At 46.1% G+C, this 16,981-nt stretch overlaps 9 protein-coding genes across 9 annotated transcripts; 4 read left to right on the plus strand and 5 right to left on the minus strand.

The window, feature by feature from the left end:
• Window positions 1-59: 59 nt before the first annotated feature.
• ASPGLDRAFT_160754 (Zn(II)2Cys6 transcription factor domain-containing protein) lies at window positions 60-1,336 on the minus strand (the record flags this gene model as incomplete). Its single annotated transcript, XM_022542463.1, has 2 exons — window positions 60-1,056; window positions 1,120-1,336. 2 exons carry the CDS (start codon window positions 1,334-1,336, stop codon window positions 119-121), a joined length of 1,155 nt encoding a protein of 384 aa, XP_022395173.1. The 3' UTR covers window positions 60-118.
• A 1,315-nt stretch (window positions 1,337-2,651) lies between these two features.
• ASPGLDRAFT_138856 (WD40 repeat domain-containing protein) lies at window positions 2,652-2,861 on the plus strand (the record flags this gene model as incomplete). Its single annotated transcript, XM_022541651.1, has 1 exon — window positions 2,652-2,861. A coding segment is annotated over one exon (210 nt), but the record flags the coding sequence as incomplete, so codon positions are not given.
• An 83-nt stretch (window positions 2,862-2,944) lies between these two features.
• ASPGLDRAFT_138858 (uncharacterized protein) lies at window positions 2,945-3,487 on the minus strand (the record flags this gene model as incomplete). Its single annotated transcript, XM_022541653.1, has 1 exon — window positions 2,945-3,487. A coding segment is annotated over one exon (543 nt), but the record flags the coding sequence as incomplete, so codon positions are not given.
• Window positions 3,488-3,492: 5 nt separating this feature from the next.
• ASPGLDRAFT_112633 (uncharacterized protein) lies at window positions 3,493-3,681 on the minus strand (the record flags this gene model as incomplete). The annotated part of the gene is made up of 1 exon (XM_022539604.1): window positions 3,493-3,681. A coding segment is annotated over one exon (189 nt), but the record flags the coding sequence as incomplete, so codon positions are not given.
• Window positions 3,682-5,946: 2,265 nt separating this feature from the next.
• ASPGLDRAFT_138878 (uncharacterized protein) lies at window positions 5,947-6,444 on the plus strand (the record flags this gene model as incomplete). The annotated part of the gene is made up of 1 exon (XM_022541655.1): window positions 5,947-6,444. The coding sequence occupies one exon, from the start codon at window positions 5,947-5,949 to the stop codon at window positions 6,442-6,444; it is 498 nt and encodes a 165-aa protein (XP_022395177.1).
• Window positions 6,445-7,342: 898 nt separating this feature from the next.
• ASPGLDRAFT_1511021 (uncharacterized protein) lies at window positions 7,343-7,865 on the plus strand (the record flags this gene model as incomplete). Its single annotated transcript, XM_022542218.1, has 3 exons — window positions 7,343-7,651; window positions 7,708-7,772; window positions 7,842-7,865. Coding segments are annotated over exons 1-3 (188 nt in total), but the record flags the coding sequence as incomplete, so codon positions are not given.
• A 3,187-nt stretch (window positions 7,866-11,052) lies between these two features.
• On the minus strand, window positions 11,053-11,794 carry ASPGLDRAFT_70769 (uncharacterized protein; the record flags this gene model as incomplete). The annotated part of the gene is made up of 4 exons (XM_022549511.1): window positions 11,053-11,291; window positions 11,355-11,483; window positions 11,535-11,694; window positions 11,744-11,794. 4 exons carry the CDS (start codon window positions 11,792-11,794, stop codon window positions 11,053-11,055), a joined length of 579 nt encoding a protein of 192 aa, XP_022395179.1.
• An 896-nt stretch (window positions 11,795-12,690) lies between these two features.
• On the plus strand, window positions 12,691-14,003 carry ASPGLDRAFT_138852 (putative GDP-D-mannose dehydratase; the record flags this gene model as incomplete). Its single annotated transcript, XM_022541650.1, has 5 exons — window positions 12,691-12,862; window positions 12,914-13,140; window positions 13,196-13,382; window positions 13,444-13,690; window positions 13,754-14,003. The coding sequence occupies 5 exons, from the start codon at window positions 12,691-12,693 to the stop codon at window positions 14,001-14,003; spliced, it is 1,083 nt and encodes a 360-aa protein (XP_022395180.1).
• Window positions 14,004-15,039: 1,036 nt separating this feature from the next.
• ASPGLDRAFT_160758 (GDP-L-fucose synthase family protein) lies at window positions 15,040-16,466 on the minus strand. The gene is made up of 4 exons (XM_022542464.1): window positions 16,209-16,466; window positions 15,985-16,153; window positions 15,334-15,928; window positions 15,040-15,278 (listed from the first exon to the last, which is right to left on the minus strand). Exons 1-4 carry the CDS (start codon window positions 16,370-16,372, stop codon window positions 15,214-15,216), a joined length of 993 nt encoding a protein of 330 aa, XP_022395181.1. The 5' UTR covers window positions 16,373-16,466; the 3' UTR covers window positions 15,040-15,213.
• Between the last annotated feature and the right edge of the window lie 515 nt (window positions 16,467-16,981).

A 16,981-nucleotide genomic window follows, 5' to 3' on the forward strand; every position in this document is an offset into this window, starting at 1 on the left:
AAAAAAAAAAAAAAAAAAAAAATTGGGCTTCGGGGAAACAAAGGATTTAATAACATTCCCAGGAGGAGATTGACCTAACAGTTGTAGATAGATCTGGCTCTTGATTATTCAAAAAATCTCATGAGCTCATCCAATTCTCATTTCCCACCCAAAAAGAGCATTGATCAACACCTTTGATCAACACCATCATCAACATGGACAGGTCGTCAATATCTAGTGGGCTCGCGGCGGTAATGTCTGTATCCCACATGGAGAAACGGAGTGGAAGTGGTGAATGCGTAATGAGAGCTGAGCGCCATTGATATTCAGAGTGAGCAGCCCAAAGCACCTTCTGTGCGAAGAATGACAAGCTCTCGAACTCGTGATGGGAATTGTCCCATCCATTCTTGAGGAAACAATAAAGACCTTGTATGGTAAATCCAATAATGACGGTTCGCCGGACACTTTCCGCAAATATCCACGACTGCCATTGTCCATTATTTCCGTCAGAACTCGGGCATAAAATCTCGCAGTCGGTATCGAGGCCTTGGACCCGCAGCCTCAGTTGTGTAATCCAGTCTAAAAATGTTGGCTCGATTCGCTCCGCATCAGCCCGCATGCGAATGTCTCCATCAAAGAGGCATATTATCTGGAAAAGTGCCAACGATTGGACCGATGCCAGCTGGTCAAGTGCTGAGAGACCGGGCTGTTTGTGGTTGACCAAAAGGGAGTGTACTTTTTGGGTGATAATCTGGTGAATCATCGCTTGGGTGGTCTCATTTTTCGCCTGGTAGAGGGCACAGACTCCCATAGCATCCTGTATCATCACGGGAATTCGGTTGTCATATAGACTCCTATGTATAAATGACGTTTGACCATGAGTTGCAAAGACTTTTGGAAGATCCCTCAGCCGCTTCACGGCGTAAATGATTCGCTCTTGGTAAATTTCGCCAGCCAGCACAGACTGACTAGGAGAGGCGTTCGGTGCCAACTGATCAGGAACTGAAAAGAATTCAATGTTCTCCATGACTTCCTGCCAATCGAGATCGTAATCAGGAAATGGTGGGACTGAGAAATCTGTTTGCAGATGTTATCCCGCAGAGGCGACCCATCCTATGTCATAATCTGGGACAACGTCACCAGAGCTTTCAGCTTGATGGCCAGAGTCTAGAGAACTCCCCTGTTCAGCTCCAATCCCCGGATCTGCCAGTTGGTTGGAAAAGATGATGGATGGATTATTCTGATAAAGACATTCTAAGGCTCGAACCCGACATCGAAAGCAGCGTGGAAGGCTCAAATCGCATCTCCTCTTTGACCGCACACAGTGGACGCATGCTTTGCGATAAGGAGGCGGCATAACGAAATTACCACTTGGGCTAACATGCGAAAGCAAGTGGACAGCTGGTCGTCTAAAAATGAAACTTCAGCCTTGAAGACAAGATTCACCACTTGTGGTGCATTCTCGCGTCGACAATTTTCGACACATCCAAAACAGACCTAGTGTTAGAGAAGGAGGAGTTGAGACAGCGTGATGAGAGTATTGCGGACTGCATGCGTAGTATTCGGAGAAGACTAATCGCTGGTGTGCTGAAGTTCGCCCACCAGCACCGCTAAGTATCTGAATGGGGATCGGGGGCCGGAGGTCCGGAGGAGTCGATTATCCGCGACTAGCGAGGTCGTATACGGAGAGATCCAGTTTTAACGAGAGAAGTGTATTGCCTATTAACGTGTATACCCACACACAGCTGGTTGAGTGCTTGAGTGCTTGTCTATCTAAACGTGCGCTCACGCTGGCCTATAACATCGGACCGGCGGAACTTGCCTAATCAGTCCGACATGATTCCATATCAACCGTAGCCATACGCTTTAGATGGCTAAGCACTCACTCTACTATCTACGGTATCTATAGGTGTCAATGTCACCTCTTTAGTGTAATTTAAATTCCTCGCCTATAGCCTCGTGCAGTCCGGATAATCGACTCCCCGCGACTTCCCCGACACGGAGTCTAACCGTTTCATTGGTTTATCCATTTCAGGAACAAGCGCAAGGGCCAAGGACCTCACGTGCAGTAATCCCACTGTGGTGCTGAGACCTCGGCGCATTGGCTGGCCGGCCCTTTGAAGCGCCCCCGTTGATGAAGTCCTTGTGCAGTGAATCTAGGGGCCGGGCGATTAGGGCTGTTCACGATACCATATAGTCAGAGTTTTGCAATATAGGCAATAGTATCGTCAAATCCAAGGCTTGACGATCATGATAGTCAAATAGTATCGTTAAATTTCTCGGCTGACGATACTATATAGTCAAAATAGTTATTCCGAAACAGCTGAATAATCCACCATTCCACCATATCACATAACCTAACCCATTGCAGCCTAATGTGTGATATCTTTGCCTGGTTGCATTAATCATTGCAGAGTTCTCCTAGTATTTGAGATTACCCTCTCCCCAAGCAATTTCCTATCTGATGGCCCGTGAGAGAGGGGTCTATGGATAGCGCAGTGAGCGTTATGAAAGGTATCTGCGTAGTATTCGCGGTACTAATCGCTGAGGTCCGGGAACTGGACCTCAGCGGAGGTAAGACTTCGTGTTGTGGTCACGTTATGTGCGTATTATGTACAGACGTATGACAAGGAGATGTATAAGTCCGCTATGCGGCTTTGTGCCCTAACACCTTTTCACCTGATGGGGCCTACATAGCTTCTGGGTCTGGTGATGATACAACCAAGATCTGGAACGCCAGCACTGGAGCCTGCCTGCAAACCCTGGAAGGCCATACTAATTGGGTCTACTCAGTGGTCTTTTCACTGGATGGGGCTCGCATTGCTCCTGGGTCTGATGATAGCACAAGAAGAGTAAAGCTCCAGTTCTATCCAAAAAAATAGGTATTGATCACATTCCTTCCATAGTTCACAATGAAATTAGACACAGTATATCTTTGCTTTCAGTAAAATCCTTTTTGGTAGATTCATCCACCAGTAACCCATACCACGCTGGTGACAGTAGATCTAGGTGTGTGAGAAATGGGGAGTGTAGTAGACATCATGACTACTGTGGTGCTAGCAATGTTACTCATGAATGTTACTTTCTGTTCTCCAGGGTTGAGGGCAAAATGTATCTGTTGGTCACAATAGCAGCTCCTTAACACTGGACAGGCAATGGAACAAACAGGTTCAGTTCCAGTGACCGAGTATAAGTGGCTCCTATTATTGGGATTTCCAACATTATTTATAATATCGCACGGACTTCCCAATGATGTGGTGTGCAGAGAAAAAAACCCATCAACAATGTCAAACTCCACAAAGTCACCAACAAAGGACAGTGGATGGAATCCAGTCTCTTTTGCGAATGATATAGGCCTGCTTGCCCCAGAGCACTCTGTACCGAGCCAAAGTGGTCCTGAGATCAGTGATATCCCCTTCATATATTGTAATCTTGTACAGTCACGAAGGCTGGGTCGCTGGCTGTTCGAATGTGAGACACACTTATTAATAACTTCTTCAAATTCCCTGCTTCATTGTCTTTTGCTGCTTGCTCCAGGGTTTCAACAGCTTGGATGAGAGACTCAAGTTCATATCCCAGCTCGCGAATCATTCGTTTTGACGACTTGGAACTCTCAACTTTTAGGTGGAGAGCCTTGCTGGTCTGGAAAGCAAATCCCACAAGTGCGACCAAGCTGAACGCAATTGAGAAAAAGTCTGCCATGATAACGAATGAACGAGTTTGTGTATTGGAAGAGAGTGAGTTTTGTACAAAATCACCCCCGTCCGATACTTTGAGCGCGTGAGAAAGAGGAAGTCTATTAATTTATAGATCTATTAAATACCCGATGCTTGAACAGTCGCGACCGTGTGAGCGAGCAGAAGTTATGGGGAGGCTATGATACACAGAGAATAATAATGATTGGGCAGTTTTCACTACCTGCTCTACATGTCTATAACTGTAGTGGTCAATAACAACATCGTATTAACCGGGTGTCACGGGCTCGGAATAATAGATACTAACGAACTGAATTTCTATCTAAACTATTGTAGCCATCGACGAGAATATCGAATCTGGAGAGGAAGAAGAAGAAGTCATCAACGCCATGGAAGGAGAAAATCTACTCATTGTGGGATCACGTGTGACGGAGGCTCGTTTGACCCGTTCACAGTGTTTGTCATTATCAGCAGTTGGTCATTAGCTATCACCGTTGGCCGTTGGTCGTTGACCATCACATGACCGTCACATATGCCCTAGAGCCTTTTTTTGGGAGAAAGCAACCTTCCGTTACTTATTGATGATATGCTCGATCAAGCACAGAAGTCAGAAGACAAGGAGGCTATGTCGGTAATGAAAGCCGGAGTTGCAAAACTGAAGAAGAGAGAGTCCAGATGGTAGCAGGTTTGGAAATAAACATACCTTAATTTAGTGCTTTAGGGCCACAAATGCAATGGATTATGATATGGACTTCTGTATACCCGCCAACTCGAATACTTTTCTAGTTCGGAAACCCAAACTATGTTGCGATACATCACTTCCCCCCGGACGAAAAGTATTTTAAAAAATCATCTGGCATAAGTAGGCATTATTTCACTTGACTATCACCATCTTCTTTTTATTTCTTGGGTTATGGAACAAGTGCCTCTCTCAGAGCGCGCCGTAGCAGCTGCATTGAGCGATGTATAAAGATTCCATACCCTCGTGAATAAAAGGCCTCAATATTCTTAAGGAGGTCTTGATTTTTCAGCCAAACACTATGGTCATGGAAGAGATGCTCATCGCAGTTAATGGCTATTATGCCAAGCAGAAACTTCGGCTATTTCACACCCTTCTAAGGCATACATCTCATGCGGATCTGACGGATAAAGCAATCAATTATGCAATTAGGATAATGGAACAAGCCAAGAGCCAAAATCGCCACCACACCACCACCGGGGGAAGACGCGGCGCGCAGGTACATGTACAAGTCCACATTTGCAAACCAAATAACCATTGGTTATAATTCTCTTGTGCCCAGTTGTTTCAAGTAATTTGCCGTGACTCACTTTATACCACATCCAGGGACAGAAATGTCCGAACCACAGACAACACATATTTTTCTCTCCAACTTATTAGATTGGACAGAGTTTATTAATAATGTCCTTAGAACCATGAAAGGTCATGTTGAAAGAAGCCCAAGAAAAAGGAAAAAAAAATCAATTTTTTATGCGATCCAGATGATGGGTTCCATTGGGTTTAAAGTAGGTATGTGGAGACCAAAAGACCGTTATCGATAAGCTGATAGGACAACCCTAAACTGCAAAGTGCGGCGCAATCCACTTCCTCGGTGTTCTGGCAACGAATCATGTTGGAAAAAAGGGTTTCCTTTCTAATGACAGGAACAGGAACAAAGTGATTTGTGATTTGTGTGTGATTCATTGGCGAATCGGATGAGTGTGCCTGATGGGAGGTTTTACCTATAGACGCCAGCAGTGTTACATGTACCGCGCGGTGTCAAATATCCACTGATCCAACAAGAAAGGATATCCATACGAGTCGGATCACTCGGGACAAACACGATCGTTCGCATTCTGGAACAACCATCCAGAATCCAGTGGATCGATACTGGGCCAATTTTTTTCGTTATGTTGATGCCAGCTGATTTGTGGCATTTGCCGATGTGCTTCACGATGGTTTGAAAGTCTGCCTGCCATTTTTTTTTTTTTTTTTTTTTTTTTTTTTTTTGACCTTGCGTGTCTCTACTGGCCGTAGTTGGAGTTGGAGGAAGGGTTATGAGAACTTATAAAAAGGGATCGTCTTGCGCTTTTTTCTTTGATACTTCTATCAAACCAGATCAGATCAGATCAGACATTCCTTCATCCTATACCACTCTCTCTTTTTGATAGAGATCGAGATTGCATTCCTTTTCCTACTACAACAACTACATTCCCTTTGACAAACAAAATGATCTTCACTCAGCTCCTGACTGCCGCAGCCACTCTGGCCGGCATGACCACTGCCCTACCCCACAACGTCCGCGGCGTAGCACCATCAGGCAACACTGGTGGCGGTGTGACCATCTACAACAACATCAACCAGGACCTGTACCTGTGGTCCGTCGGCGAAGACGCCAACAAGATGATCACCGTGCCTCAAGGCGAGACCTACTCGGAAGACTGGCGCATCAACCCCAATGGCGGTGGCATCAGCATCAAGATCTCCACCGACCCCAACCAAAACGACGTTCTGCAGTATGAATACACCCTTGCCGAGCCAAAGATCTTCTGGGACCTCTCCTGCATCGACATGGGCACTGGTTCGCTCTTCAGCGAAGTCGGTTTCGATGTCACCTCGAACAGTGACCAATGCGAGAACGCCACCTGCAAGCCCGGTGACACCCAGTGTAGCGCGGCTTATCTGGTCCCGTCCGACAACCATGCTACTCATGGTTGTCCCCAGAGCACCAACATGATCCTCAACATTGGTCCTTCGGATGCGGAGTATTAATTTCCTTTCTTTTTCACCTTTACTCATGCGGGTTGGGCTTTGTTTTCTCTTTCCCTCTTTTTCCTTTTTAACAAGTTGAGCTTGAGATCTTTTTTCTCTCGATCTGATCTGAGATCCGGATTCGACGTCCCATCTTTATACCAAGACCGAAAAGAAAATGAAAACAAACCGTCAGACAAAGTCATGACTCATGATCACGAATCATCTTGACGATGTGAACACGAATATAAACTGCTGGGTTGGGTATTTTGATTGGGCCTACTTTTCTGTTTTATAAATACCTCCTTTGGACATTTCACAACATATCAAAAAAGAAGAATATCGAACGAGAATCAATTTAAATCTTGTTCTATTTGTCTTTTGTAGTCGTCAGGTGTGTTAAATTGTCTATTTAGGATTAGGGCTATTAGTTCAAGCATTCGAACGACCCACGTAATTCTCGCTAAGCTGCGATTCCCGGCAGCACGTTACAAGACCCCCTCCCTTCTAATAAAGACCCCGCTCAACGTCCTGTTGCTTGACAGTCCCGTCACAGTCCATCCTGCCCTTGGCGTCAACCTTGCCACTTCCGCCAAACTTGTCAATCAACGTGTTAATAATGTCGACAATGTCCTGTGCGCCGATAACGTAATTCACGGGCGAACCACAGACACGACCGAGCCGCGGATTTTCGCCGCAACTACCAAACATTCAAATCAACCAACTTCAACGCGCTATATTTCCACCATTTCTATACAAAATGTCTCTAAAGAATCTCGCATACAAATGGCTATTGCTGCAAGGAATGAGAAAAAATTTAAGTCAATTTTGAAAGCTGCTAATGTATTTGAAGTACGTGAAACCACCCTTCGCGAGCGGCTTGCTGGGATCAAACCACGCGCCAATGGCTACAAATTGACTGATCAATGGACCGGCTACTTTTCAACGACTAGTGAATGATATATTCATGGACATGCTGGATGAATATGTCACTGCATTTGTGGACGACCTCATCTACAGTGCAAATGAGGCAGAGCATGAGCTGCATGTGAAGACAGTCCTCACTCGAGTATGAGCTACAGGTCTACAAGCCAGTCTCCACAAGTGTTAGTTCCATGCTACCAGGACTATGTATCTCGGGTTCATCGTCACCACAGATGGGATAGAGGTGGATCATGATAAAGTGGCAGCGATACTCCAGTGGGGCCGGCCAAACACTGTGAAAAGAGTACAATCCTTCTTAAGATTCTGCAATTTTTACTGACGGTTTATTTATGGATATAGTCATATTGTGAAGCCTCTGAACCAACTAACAAAGAAGGAGACCCCATTCTGCTGGACCCCAGAATGTGAGGAGTCCTTCCAGCAGCTAAAGCAGAACCTTGCAACTGTCCCAGTGCTGACATACTACTGTCCAGAGCTACTAACACAGCTGGAGAAAGATGCCTCTGACAATGTGGTAGCAGCAATCCTATCACAGCTGAGCCCAGAGGATGGACTATGGCACCCAGTGGGATACCTTTCACAGTCAATGACTCCTGCAGAGCAGAACTACAAAATTCATGACAAAGAACTACTTGCTATCATTGTGGCACTGAATGAGTGGAGGCCTGAACTGGAAGGACTACAGAGGAATGACCAATTCCTCATCTTTTCAGACCATCAGGCTCTACAATACTTTATGATGACTAAACAGCTCAATGCTTGACAAGCCCGCTGGGCAGAGTTCCTGTCAAGATTCCACTTCCTCATCAAATACCAGACAGGAAAGACAAGCATCTGTGCAGATACCCTGACACATCAGGAGCAAGACAAAGAGGTACAAAAGGACCACTGCAATCGGATCTTGTTGCGTCATCAGCACCTGGAGACTCAAATCCTTAAGGAGCTTGCTCAAACACAGACACAGAGCAAGCCATCAGATGGAGAAGGAGATGAGACACCTGTCACGGGCTCGGAATAGAAGATAATAACGAACTGAATTCCTATCTAGACTATTGTAGCCATCGACGAGAATATCGAATCTGGGGAGAAGAAGAAAGAGGAAATCTATCTAGAAGACGAAGGGGTCTTATAGGCGTTTGTGTGATCTCGCTAATGTTCCATTTGTCTTCATTGCACGGTTGGCGTTGTTTGGCATGTTGATGTCATTTGTCTATATCGGCGTCAGTGCGGCGTTGGGCCGTCACAACACCAGATGTAGAACTGAAGGTGATGGATTCTCAACTCCACCTCATTGACTGCATCTGCCAAGCAAACTGCAGATGGTACTGAGAGCAACAGCAAGAAAGAGGGGAACTGGAACTACCATGGATCAATGAGAGAGGACTGCTCCTCCACCAGGACTGTTTGTATGTGCCTGACTGGGATGACCTGTGAGTCAGACTGTTGGATGAGATTCATCAACAGCCGTCAATTGCACACCCAGGGAAGACAAATACCAAGCAGCTCCTGAAGGAACGCTATTACTGGGAAGGTTGGGGCTGTGATGTGGAACACTACGTGGATAACTGCATGACATGCAAGAGGACCAACACTTGACATGATAGGCCCCCAGGACTCCTTAAGTCACTGCCAGCTCCAGATCAACCCTGACAGCACCTGTCAATGGACTTCTGCTCCCTCCCAAGGGATAAGAAAGGATACAACAGCATCTTTGTGATTGTGGACTGCTTCAGTAAACAGTACATCTCACTGCCCTGTTACAAAACCACTGGCCGAGCGAAGGACATGGCAAAGCTGTTCATTGCGCATGTTTATCAATGGAAGGGTCCCCCAGACACTATAGTCTCTGACTGAGGAGGCCAATTCATCTCAGAGGTTTGGAAAGCAATGTGCAACGTGCTGTGTGTGAAACTGAAGCTCTCAACTGCAGACCACCTGCAGACAGATGGACAGACAGAGAATGCAAACCAAATAATTGAACAGCGCCTACGCCGGTACGCCCATTCATGAATTACCACCAGGATAACTGGTCAGAAAAGCTCCCTATGATGGACTTCATTGGCGCGCTATTAGTGGGTGAGTCCACTGAGACTTCTCCTTTCTCATCAACAGCAGTTACACCCCCAGGACTTCTTTCAACTGAACATTGAATCTTAACAGAACAGTAACAGAGGTGAATGCTCAGCAATGGCTACAACAATTACAAGAGACATGGGACTGGGTGCAAGAATGAATCAGCACTGCCCAGGTACGCCGCACACCAACTGTGATGGCTTGACACTGCATCAACGGCTCAGTGCTGCGTCAATGACTGACACCGACAAACGGCACCAACATGCTAGACGAGACAGTGGTGATGTCAAACAAACGCCTATAAAACCTCCGTTTCCTGTAGATAGATTTCCTCTTCTCTTTCCTCCCCAGATTTGATATTTTCGTCGATGGCTACAATAGTTTAGTTAAGAACTCCGTTCAATATTATCTTCTATTCCGGGCCCGTGACACCAACAGTAGAATGTGAACTGTTCAAGATGGGAGGTGGATTTTGATATAGGTGATATGATAATGGTATCAACAAAGAACTGGAACACAGGCCGTCCAAGCAAGAAGCTTGACTATCAGTGGGCAGGCCCTTTCCAGATCCCTTCCAAGGAAGGAAACACATTCCACATCAACCTGCCAGCCTCTATCAAGGTCCACCCAGTCATCAACCCACAGCACCTCCACAGGGCCTCCACTTCTGAACCCCTTCCTGGCCAGCACACAGAAGCACCACCACCAATCACTGTCAATGACCAAGACGAATGGGAAGTGGAGGAGATTCTTGCCTCCCATCTAAGATACCAGAAACTACAGTACCGAGCGAAGTGGATTGGTTATGACAATGACCTGAACTGGTACCCTGCCCAAGTCTTCAAGAACAGTCCGGCAAAGCTGCAGATTTTCCATGCAGCGAATCCAAAGGCGCCGGGACCACCCTGTTGATTGCTTGAATGGCTCCGCGCAGCAGAAGATGAGGAGTTCCTGGATGACCACCCAGACAATGATTATCCAGTTCCTAAGGACTGAGGACAGCCCTTCATCGGGAGGGGGTAATGTCATGGAGCACGGACGCTCGCGAGATGTATAGCATGTTTGATTACTTTGACCTGGTTGGCGTAGAACATTCACTGAGCATCGCTTAAGCCCCTCGCACACACTAAATAGCTCGCCGCCGGCAGGCCTGCCTTTTTCCTTTCCCTCCTCATGTTAGAATTTCGTCAGATAGCCTACCAATAGATTCATATTGCTCGAGACCGTCACACAATGTGTCCAATGTGTTCAATTGTTCTGATAATTCTGTTGTGTCCGAGGTGTCCAATGTGTCTGATGTTCAATCCATTGTCTGATAAGATGAATAGTAGTTATTGAACGAGTTCTAATGTAATGGGCCGAAGCCTTACTATCTAATATATAGATACGTACAAAAGAACTCGTTGAAGAGGAAAGGATCGTTCGTTTGGCAGTGGTGAACTCATGTGTTCTCATGATCAGGTGACCCACGGGTTACCTGACTCTCGGCGGACTTCTCTGAATAGCTTCAATCGAGAATCATCTATGATTCGAGGTGCCTTTCGGGCCTAGCCCGTCACACATCCCTGGTCATGACACCATACAATTCACATAGAGTTGGAGGCCAAATCATCACAAGCTCCATCTCCTAGCTATCTCAAGACCCTCTGCAATAGCAACTACCCGTGTCTCTACTGTATATCCTTCACTCTCAAGTCTTTTCAAGTCCGAAAAGAGAGACGCCACGGGAGTAGTAAAAGTCTCAATAAACTCATCTTCTTCCAACTCCGGTTGAGGCTCCTGGTTCTCTGGAAGTGACAAATCCACGTCTACGTAGATGTACTTGAATTTATTGTTACAGAATGAGGGTGCTGTGATGCTCAGTCAGAGCTGTGTATCTTTTTATCAGAACAGTGAATGGGATCAGGACTTACAATTGAACAGAATATTCCCTTTACTCTCTGCAACTACACCCACATACCCTGTTTCCTCCTTCAACTCTCGCATGGCAGCTTGCTCCGGACTTTCCCCAGCATCAATCATACCTCCGGGAAGCCCAATGACTATCTTGTCAATGGAAGGTCAGTAGTGCTTCAACAGCAGAAGTTCCGGACCCGTACTCTTGGGAAAGATGGTCACCACGCTAGCCCCGATGATTGAATTAATACCTGCAGGTCGTTTTTGATACTCTCCAGATTCCCAAGAGCGTTGGACGCCGTTGGGATCTAGATATGTTGTTTTGACTAGGCGTTTCCATTTGGCCTCTTCAGCGTTCTGTCTGCGTCAGATGGGTTTTGTTATGGGCAATTAGGATTACATGTACCAGCGGGCCCTGAGAAAGGATTTTGGACATGGGGTATTTGAAGTCTGGCATATTGTCTATTATTTATGCTGTATTTCTTGTTCTATTGGATGGTAGAGGTTGACATGAGAAACAGGATTTTGTCCGGTCGGATGCGGGGCAGCGGGATCCGATTATTATGCGTCCGGGATACAATATATTCTCTGCCATAATACCTCACAGGATCGAATCATAACATCTAATCTGGTGTCGGGATGATCTCATTGATATAATTAATATTTACACTTAAGTGCGGACAGTGCAGCCTTTCTGAGAAGCAAGTTTCTTGACCTCTTCAACAATCGCCTTGTTCTTGTAAAAGTTCTCGCCCTGGAATTTTGGGACTGCGGGTAAAAAGGGTATCTTGGCGCCTGGAACGCCAAAATCAGCCCCTATAAACCACCATGGAGGCACTGAGACCCTGTGGTGGTGGTGTATCGCATGTCACGGGCTCGGAATAGTAGATACTAACGAACTGAATTCCTATCTAGACTATTGTAGCCATCGACGAGAATATCGAATCTGGAGAGAAAAGAAGAAAAGAAGAAAAGGAATCTGTCTACAGGAAAAGGTACCGCGTTAGTTAGTTAACTAACTCAAGTTAGTACATACGACCAGTCAACCATTTCAGCTACGCCTTTGGCGGCGGTATGAACAGCTAACACCCCGCATGCAATGTCAATGTGGCCAGTTTTCAGCTGCGGCTGAGATGAACTTGGATGTTGGCGGGATGTTTTTTTTTCCTTCAGCTGGACTAAAACGGGGCTATGCGTTGCTCTTCCATGCCGCAACCAGTGAGAAAATTAGTGTATTTAAGATAAGTCCAACATACAATCAATTTTGTGTATTTAAAAATTTATAGATGCATTTGTCCTGATATCCTCCCAACACGCTCATCTAGTTTCTATTCAGAATAAGACTATGATATCATGAACAGACGAAAAGCACTAGTAACAGGCGTTGGTGGCCAAGATGGCTCCTACCTTTGTGAAATTCTGCTCCAGAATGGATATACAGTCCATGGGATACTCCGAAATCGCACGACCAGTGACTACATACCAGTAGCTGTATCTCATGCGCTGGCTACAGCAGAGAAATATTGTATGTCTGGTCATTTTGGAGGGCAGGCCTAGTGTTAATGTGGAATTCTAGCAAACAAACTTATACTACATTCCGGAGATATCATGGACCCTTACTTCCTCCTAAGTCTTTTCAGGGAACACAGCTATGATGAGGTATACCATCTCGCAGCTCAGAGCCATGTCGGAACCTCTTTCAAACTTCAACTCTATACATGTGATGTCAATGCACTGGGGACACTTCGACTCATACAGACAATCCTAACCTTGGGTTTGGAAAAAAAGACCAAGTTTTATAATGTGAGCTGCATCATAAGTTATTTGACTTATATGCAAACTGCTAACAAACCAAAAGGCATGTTCATCCGAGACTTTTGGCCAAACAGTGAAAGACTATCAGGATGAATCAACTCCTCTTTGCCCTGTATCTCCCTATGCAGCGGCAAAAGCCTTTTCCTACTGGATTACTTCAAGCGCTCGCATCACTCACGGCCTCTTTGCTGTGAATGGAATCTTATTCAACCATGAGTCTCCCAGGAGAGGTTTGACACTCCCAAGGAATCAGGTTCAAATAATCTCAAAACTGACTCACTTTCTGAACAGGCCTTGGCTTTGTGACCCGAAAAATCACCTTTGCTGTAGCTCAGATTCATCTGGGTTTGAAAAGCTGTATCATGCTTGGGAACCTGAACGCGCGGCGAGACTGGGGCCATGCCCTGGACTATATGCGAGGTGTCTACAGCATGATGAAACAGGATGCGCCTGAGGACTATGTTCTAGCAACTGGGGAGACACGATCAGTCAGAGACTTTGTGGTGACTGCATTTCAAATTGTGGGGATTCAGCTGAAGTGAGTATCTCTAGCCGACTAGCCCAAAGCAATAAAAAATCCAGGCTAATCTGAGGGATGCAGTTGGAGTGGGAGTGAAGTTGAAGAGATTGGTGTTGATGCTTGCACTGGACAGGTTCGAGTTCGTGTAGACCCTGACCTCTACCGACCAGCAGAGGTTTCTTATTTGCGTGGCTCTGCAGAGAAAGCTGCTACAAGACTTGGTTGGCAACCAGAAGTTTCGTTCAAGGACTTGGTAAAGGAGATGGTGGAGGCTGACATAGCATTGATTCATGAGAAGTCCACAAGATTCTGGACGGAGAACAAGCTATAATAGTAATGTTTTTATTTTATTTTTATTTTTTTAAATAATTCCTCGCTCCCATCTTCGCTGATACGTCCTACTCTATCTACACTGCCATGCAAAAAGTTTTCGACCACCCCCTTTAGCGATGTACATTTTCACCTTAGTGGAGTGGTCCACTAGTCTTCGCAGGGCATGGATAAAGTCCTCAACAGTTGCAAAATCATCCCGGCGGATGTACACAGTATCAATCCAAACAGCGTGGGCCAGCCGATGGCCTGTACCCATCACCACACTGCGTATAGCGCTCATGATATCATCTGCATACTCATATTGTTCTCCTGTCGACGAGAGTTCCTCAACCAGATTGTCTGGGAGACCGCTGAAAATCCAGGATCGTATCTTCTTCGAGGAGTACGTCCTCCACAAGGCGTATTTCGCGTCGTTGGTGGTGGGTCTTGGATATTTCTCGTCCATGAGATATTGTAGGTCATATTGGCAAAGTGCGTTTTCCACGCGGCAGCACCAGACTGAGAAATCATCTCGTCCCTGTAGGTAGTCTTCCATCCAGTGATTCAGGTATGATGGAAACTTGGGTTTGTATGTCGTTGAGAAGGTTGGCCATAGCCGTGGCTCCTTCGGTCGCTCCACTAGATCCACTGGTACTGGCTGCCGAGGATGCCATATTGTTGGTTCGTTCAGTCAGTCAATCCTTTCTGGTGGATCGCTTCCGAATTCAGTAGGGAATCTGAGGGGTTCACAAGTCCTTACGCTTTAAGGCTCGCGTTGGTGGGGAAAATGAGAGTAGAGATCTAGCGATTTAGCTGGATTCTCCAACAGCCGGGCTCATAACCTGTGGATCAGGCTATGGCAAGGAACGGCATCGACGATACTATTGTATTCTGTGTCTGTGTAGATGGATGAGGGTGGATCTCCTCTATCCGGCAGTTGTGTGTGGGCTCGCTAGTGCGGGCCAATCAGGAGCGGGGCATATTGGAGCCTGAGGCTCTCAAACAAATTATCTACTACTATGCCTAATCGCGTCAAGGCTGTCATAGAGGCTAATGACTGGTATACAAAGTACTAGAATTCGGAGTTTTGCACTGGCAGAATAATTAAACATCATTGGTTGATTGTGAGCGGTCATAGTTGGCAGTATCCAGGTGGTCGAAAACTTTTTGCCTCCCACTGTACCATGGAAAAATGCTTATAGTAACCCTCTTGGAAATTGGATATCTTTTCAAACGTCCATGCCACGGACGTGTCCTTGGTTTGCACTGTACCAGGCCAGAGTCTCTTTCAATCCTATATATTTTCCTCAGTAGGTGCACTAGCCTGGCAGGAATAAAGAAGTTCATACCTTGCTCCAGGGTTGTGAACTCGAAGTTTCCAAGAAGAGCTCGCATTCTAGCATTGTCTGCAGTTTTTCTCAGCTGACCATCTGTTGCGCTTGTATCCCATTGTATAACGCCTTCGAATCCGCTAGACTCTGATACCATTGCCACGGCATCTTTGATTGACACCTCCTGATTGGGATCCACAGAAACAATGAAGGGTTCTGCTTCATCGTAATTCCGAAGTGCCCATATCAACACTCGGGCCAGGTCTCGGGAATAAAGAAATTGGCGCAGGGCCTGTCCACTTCCTGGAACCACCATCACTGAGGCCTTGCTCTGCTTGGCCTGAGCCACTCGTTTAATGATCCCGGGAATGAAGTGACAGCCTTCACTGAAGTTGTCATTGGGTCCATAGAGGTTCGTAGGAATGACACATGTGAAATTGCAGCCATACTGTTGCCGATATGCTTGACTGGAGATGTCCAGCATGCGTTTTGCGTAGGCATATCCATAGTTTGATGGATGTGGAGGTCCATCATGCAACATTTTTTCACTGATTGGATAAGTTGTTCGGTCCGGAAAGATGCAGGTTGAGAGACAAGAAACCACCTTTTCGACCTGCAATGTATTAGTTTAGTAGGTTATCATTAATACATAGCCAAGTCAAAGCTTACACCCAACTCTTGGCAAACATGCAACACATTCTGGTCAATACACAGGTTATCGCGCACAAAATCGGCCATTCGCAATGTATTCTCAAAAACACCACCCACGCGGGCAGCAAGATGAATGACCTTGTCTGGCTTATATTTGCCAAAAATCGATTTTGTCTCGTCATAGTTCCTAAACTGGTCAGATTGGAGGTTCACTGAAGTTGGTGACTTGGTGTCTTCCTGACCTTATATCAGCATCTGCGCTACTGAGAAACACCCACTCCTCATTTTGTTCCTTCCCAAAAGTACCTGGAACATTGTGTATAGCCCATTGAATAGCACTACCCACAAGCCCAGTGCCTCCGGTGACAAGGATTTTGGTCTGTTTCTCTGTGTTGGGTACATTCATGGTAACGGCCACAGAGTTTTAGATATCAGGAAAGGGAGATGTTAAACAGACTAATATCTATCTTGATGGGAGTCAGGTAGCGGGGTTGTCAGTTGTGAACCAGGGCGAGCTGAATACGGAGTACTATTGTTCATTATTACAGGTACCAGCTCACATTCAGGTGGGTCCGCCATCACACCAGCTGATTATTGATACCTGATTTATGTGTCATGGCCGATACATAACTATACATACAGGTTACAGTAGTAGTAGTAGTAGTAGTAGTTGCTATTTTACGTCGGAAAAGTGGCACGTGCGCTGGTCACGTGCCCACAAAGATCCCGGAGCGGAATATACGACGGGCGAAGCGGACTCGCCTATCTAGTAGCTAAGCTAATTTTTATCATACATACTGGCAAAGGCTCTCCCATAGGGGCCCGCCTATGATTATTGGGGCCGCGTTCAGCGGCGCACACATTCTGTGGAGGAAGGTGGGAGGCGAAAAAAAAGGAGGGGGTTAGGAGGAAAGTCATGAAGAGTTTTGAAGTGGAGTTGGTTAGTGCGTGGGGCATATCGTGTGGTAAAAGTGAGACCTCTGCAACCATTCATGGAAGTTTCTTGTCCCTGACT

Source organism: Aspergillus glaucus (assembly GCF_001890805.1).
Source record: "Aspergillus glaucus CBS 516.65 unplaced genomic scaffold ASPGLscaffold_49, whole genome shotgun sequence".
Classification (NCBI taxonomy): Eukaryota; Fungi; Ascomycota; class Eurotiomycetes; order Eurotiales; family Aspergillaceae; genus Aspergillus; species Aspergillus glaucus.

What these genes read in the sequence shown, in the direction of transcription:
- ASPGLDRAFT_160758 (XM_022542464.1), bottom strand. Translation starts at nt 16,372, where the DNA reads ATGAATGTACCCAACACAGAGAAACAGACCAAAATCCTTGTCACCGGA. An exon ending in ATGTTTGCCAAGAGTTGGGT is followed by an intron (nt 15,929 to 15,984) that starts GTAAGCTTTGAC and finishes AATACATTGCAG; the next exon opens with GTCGAAAAGGTGGTTTCTTG. An exon ending in GTTCACAACCCTGGAGCAAG is followed by an intron (nt 15,279 to 15,333) that starts GTATGAACTTCT and finishes GAAAATATATAG; the next exon opens with GATTGAAAGAGACTCTGGCC.